The sequence below is a fragment of the Harpegnathos saltator genome, unplaced genomic scaffold (assembly GCF_003227715.2).
Source record: "Harpegnathos saltator strain DR-91 unplaced genomic scaffold, Hsal_v8.6 scaffold636, whole genome shotgun sequence".
NCBI classification, from domain to species: domain Eukaryota; kingdom Metazoa; phylum Arthropoda; class Insecta; order Hymenoptera; family Formicidae; genus Harpegnathos; species Harpegnathos saltator.
The window spans coordinates 589,188-594,358 of NW_020230467.1; the positions used below are offsets into that span (position 1 = coordinate 589,188).

The 5,171-nt window shown below is 58.2% G+C and overlaps 1 protein-coding gene across 1 annotated transcript; it reads left to right on the top strand.

Annotated features, from left to right (window-relative positions):
• Positions 1 to 275: 275 nt before the first annotated feature.
• On the top strand, positions 276 to 4,946 carry LOC105187970 (leucine-rich repeat-containing protein 24). The gene has a single exon (XM_011149148.3). The coding sequence runs from the start codon at positions 369 to 371 to the stop codon at positions 2,382 to 2,384; it is 2,016 nt and encodes a 671-aa protein (XP_011147450.2). The 5' UTR covers positions 276 to 368; the 3' UTR covers positions 2,385 to 4,946.
• The last annotated feature ends 225 nt before the right edge of the window (positions 4,947 to 5,171 follow it).

Here is a 5,171-nt window from a genome sequence, read left to right on the forward strand (position 1 = left end):
CGAGTACACAAACAATCGATTACGAGAGACGCGCCTTGACGTGAGGCCTTTGTTCCACAGCTCGCCACTGAGACGGAGAAGTGTCGTCTTCGTCGTCTTCGTCGTCTTCGTCGTCGTCGTCGTCGTCGTCGTCGTCGTCGTCGTCGTCGTCGTCGTCGTCGTCGTCGTCGTCGTCGTCGTCGTCGTCGTCGTCGTCGTCGCTCCGCTGCAGTGCTGACGGTATTGGTGGTGGTGGCGGCGGCGGTGGTGGTGGTGGTGGTGGTGGTGGTGGTGGTGGTGGTGGCCGGCACGTTGCTCTCGCCCGAGGGCGAGAAGGGGATCAGAGACGGATCAGCAGACAACGGGTACACCGATAAAAGGACGGTGTTATGTTAGTGACAAGGCGTCACCCTCTAGGAGGGCGCATACTACTCGCCCTCTTCCTCCTGATCGGGAGTTTCGCCTTGTTGTCGCGGGCGGCCGCTTTCCCGGACTGGACCGACTGTCCCGCGGTGTGCCGATGCAAGTGGACCTCCGGCAAGAAGTCAGCCCTGTGCCCCGACGCCGGCCTGACGTCGCTGCCGGCGTCCCTCGATCCGGATATGCAGGTGCTCGACCTCTCCGGCAACAAGATACCCGCGCTGCAGGCGGAGATATTCAAGCGAGCCGGTCTGGTGAATTTGCAGCGGGTGTTCCTGCGCGACGCCGGCATCCATGAGATTCACGCGGACTCCTTCAAAGACATGCGGATACTCATCGAGATCGACCTGTCGGACAATCACGTGATGAGCCTGGAGCCGGACACGTTCGTCGGCAACGAGCGACTGCGCATCTTGATCCTCAGCGGGAACCCATTGGGTGTGCTGTGCGACAGGCAGTTCCCGCTGCTGCAACACCTGCGCAATCTGGAGCTGCAGCGCTGCGCCTTGACCGAGATACACGGCAACGCGTTCGCTCACCTCACCGGCTTGGAGTTTCTCAAGCTGGACGGCAACCAGCTGCAGTACCTGGAGTCCTCGGTGATAGCCGGCCTGTCGAAGCTCAAGACCCTGACGTTGGACGGCAATCGCTGGCGATGCGACTGCCGACTGCGCGGCCTCCGCACCTGGCTGATCCCGGACGCGACCAGCAAGTTGTACTCCGTGTCTCAGGTCTGCTCCGGTCCGGACAAGCTAAAGGACCGTCGCTGGGAGGACGTGAAGCCCGTCGAGTTCGCCTGTGAGCCCGAGGTGTTCGTCTCGGCGAGCAGTATACAAGAAGAGACCAACGGTAACCTGAGTCTCGCGTGTCTGGCGACCGGCGACCCCGAGCCGGAGGTCTGGTGGCAGTTGAACGGCGGCCCGGTGAATGCCAGCAGGTCCGACCAGCCGTCGTACACCGGCGGCCTCGTGGTGTACGCGACGTCCGAGGTAACCGGTGGCAGCGCCGCCAACGGCGACCGGTCCTTCCGGATCGCCGAGCGGTGGAGCAACCTAACCGTGTACAACGCCAGCGAAGGCGACGCCGGCGAGTACGCGTGCCTCGCGCGGAACATCGCCGGGCTGGCGCGCGACACGGTGAGCGTGACGATACCCCGGGTGTACACAGCTCCCACCCTGTCGCAGAGCGACAACTGGCTGCTCTGGGTGAGCTTGGCGGGCGGCGGTGCCGCCGCGGTGTGCGCCTCCATCTCGGCGGTGCTGCTGGCTCTGTGTTTCTGCGGCGGCGGTCGCCGGCACAGCAAACGCGAGAAGGTGAAGTTGCAAGGTAGCGCGAGCTTCGGCGACCAGGAGAAGAAGCTGCTGGACCTGTCGGTCACCACCACCACCACGCCCGGCCACAACAGCAACGACCGCGGTAGCGGCCAGGGCAGCCTCGGCGAAGCGTGCAGCACCGGCGACCTTGAGCTGGCCGAGCGTGGCTCCATCTGCGACCCCATGGCCGCCGCGGCGGTGACCGTGGAGCGGCTGCGGCCGGAGAGTGGCGCGGCGGTCAACGCCATCCGCGCGGTCCCCTGCACAGCGGTGTTCCCGCCGCCGCCGCCGGAGTTCACCAGCGGGGTGTTGCCGGCCGGTATCTTCGGCAACATCTTCATCTCCGTGTCCTTGCCGCAGGACTCGTCGGAGCGCTGCTACCCGGACCTCCTCGACATCCCCGTCCACGCGGTGAGCGGCGTGGCCGCGCTCTCGGCCGGCGTGAAGACCACCGCGGCCTTGCCGGCGACCGTCAACGTGTCCAGCTTCGCCACGCTGCCGCGTCGTGCGCTCCGCAGCGCCGAGATCGGCTCGCCTTACGACAATATGGGACCGCGGGTCACCGCCAACGGCAGCTCCGCCTTCTCCTTAACGGACGTGGACCTGCGGCTGTCGCCGCCGCCGCCGCCGCCGCGGATCATCCAGCCGCCGCATGAGTTCGTCTCGCTCTAGGCCGCTCTTCGTCGCATCACGTCCTCGTGATCGCGTGAACCTCGTGCTCGGCAATGTGTCGCGTGCCAACAGCATCCAGCGGAGCGCGCAGGCGTGCATTGCGTGCGTCGTTGATTATCCGGCCGGATCGCGACGATTAGCCGTATGTGGCCGAACGCCTCAAGGACTCTCTGTTCTTCGAGAACACGCGCGCATGCGTGCGCTTCGACTGGGTGAGCCTCTCTCTCTCTCTCTCTGTCTCTCGGTGAGGTCTCAAGGACGAGTCGTTTTCCAGCTGGACGACGCTGGACGAGCGTCATCGCGGTATCACGCGCCTTTCGAGCGGGCTATCTCGTGCTGGCTTATCGTCGGAAGCGCCATCTTGACTGCCATTTGCCGAATCAAAATTTTCGAGTAGCCTGCATCTAGTGCGACGTAGATCTTACTGCCTCCTGATCGGTCGCACGACCGATCGTTCACCTTCACAAGCCAGCCATCTCGCCTGTTTGATGAGAAGTTTGAGAGTGATTCATCCCACAAGGTGTTCCAACAGGAGAAGTGATCGATGATCGACCCGCCTGGAACTGTTTCAGCGTCTTCAGAGATACCCGACGGGAATATTTTGCATCTGTCCTTTCGTTGTTCGCACACACGCACGATGCGGAGAGACGTGAGACAATAGAAGATAACGCGCCGACCTGGTGGTCCGCCTCTGCAGGCTCCGCCTCTGACCATCGTCACTTATTGACGCATCGATCAATACTTGACAGTACGCCGATTCGAAACACAACCGATAACCAAGCTCCCGAGGCAGCTTGAATATTTTATATCACGGAGGCATTTACGATCCTCTTCAATTATTTTGCAACTTTTTGCATCACTCACCGAGATGCGATAAAGAAGGGTTAAGAACGAAAGGTAACACACACACACACACACGATGGTTGATTCGTCTCGAAAATTTCGTTTATCGTCGCTTATTTGTGCATTCATCAATAGTTCATCCTACTCCAACAAACAACAATCCATGACCGAATTCCTGGGGCAGCTTGAGTTGATTCCGAAGTGCATCGTTGGCGACATTTTTCAAAGGTTCTCTTTGAATTTTCGCAATTTTCGCAAGGACGCGACAAAGAAGGGATAAAAACGGAAGATAACACAGAGTAGTCAGCTCACTCAGGCGCTTTCATTCACACTTCCAGACCATCGTCGCTCATTTGTGCGTTCATCGCTGATAGCTCATCGTGTTCCAACCGGGGAAATAATCGATAATGAAGGGGCGACTCCTATATATATCGGTCACAGAGACATTTTTTGATGAATGTTAATTACCCGTGAATTTTTGCATTATTAAAGATGCGACGAGGGAATAAAAATAAAAGATACACACACACACACGCACGCAGTGATTGACTCGCTCTGAGGCTTTCGTTCGTCTCCTGCCATCGTGCCCTACTTGCACATTAATTAATAGTTCAGGCTGCTCTAATTTGGCGGACGATCAATGACTGCGCCCCGGGGGCAATTTGGCTATTTTGGAAATCGTCGCAGATTTCGCCATTGGCGATATTTCCCGACGCATCCTTGCGCTGCACCCTCGGACGCCTCGTGTTGCGGACGACGCGCGACGAAGCAAGAGCGAGAGACAACACGCGCGCAGCGCGGGACGAGTGTCACCTGGACGGTATCGTCGCGTCACGAGATGTAAATCGTCGACTAACAGCCGGATACCTCGCGGGGAGAGCAGCGCGCGAATGTAGTCGTGATTGGACATCTCCCGCGGGTGCGATCCAAGTCGGCGTCATACCTACCTTTCCGTCGGCCGATCTGTCTGCGGCGAATTACCGAGACGGGCAAATCGATATCGCCGTCGTCGTCGTCGTCGTCATCGGCCGAACGACCGGCCGGCCGGCCGGCCGGCGTGTCACCGAGATCAGTATATGGAACATTTGATCAGGCCGATATAGGCCATGACTGTCCGACTTATCGAATATCTGTCTGTTCCGCTTGTCTACCTGCCTTGCCTGCTTGCGTCCGGCCAGCTGCTGTGCGCCCAGCGCGGATGTGTGTGTGTGTATGTGTGTGTGTGTGTGCTGAGTGACGGACAAGAGCGTGCGGGAGAAACTTTTTAGGAACTACGAGAGAGTAGTCCGAGTACCTCTTCCTCTCTTCTAGCGCGCTAAGTAAGCGGAGAGAGCGCAAGGCGTTTGTACATACAGGAAGAAATCCGGCCGGACGACCGCTTCCCTCGCGGCGGCGGGGCGACCGGCGCGCACTCGCGCGATCCCCCCATTATCTTCCCGTTCATTCTCCGAAGTGTATCACTAGTTTGTTACGTGCTCTCTACGTGTGTACATATTTGTTATTACATTACATCGTGTACCGCGCGCGCGACCAGGACGTTGCGACAGCGCGCGCATACGCCGGCGCGTCATACATGGATATTCATTATGAACACTTTGTCAATTATAAATAAAATCATTGAATTTTACATACATAGAGTCACAGTTGTTGTTGTTGTTGTTGTTGTTGTTGTTGTTGTCGTACTGCGCGCTCGCTTGAGCGAAACTCCTCCGTTTCCCCCTTGCCACGGTTATTCTCCGGTTGCGTTCGATTGTAAATTGCGACGGATTGCCGAGAGGCGGATTCATATTTGTCAGAAAAGCAGAACAACGGAAGCCAAGAGAGTGACAGACGCTGATAACACTAGTCTACATCTTGCGACTTTTTTTTTTTGTCACAAAAGGAGTGACACGTGATTTCTCCCGCAGATTGCGAATCTGAAATCCAAAATGTTCTATCGCGTCA

What these genes read in the sequence shown, in the direction of transcription:
- LOC105187970 (XM_011149148.3), top strand. Translation starts at nt 369, where the DNA reads ATGTTAGTGACAAGGCGTCACCCTCTAGGAGGGCGCATACTACTCGCC.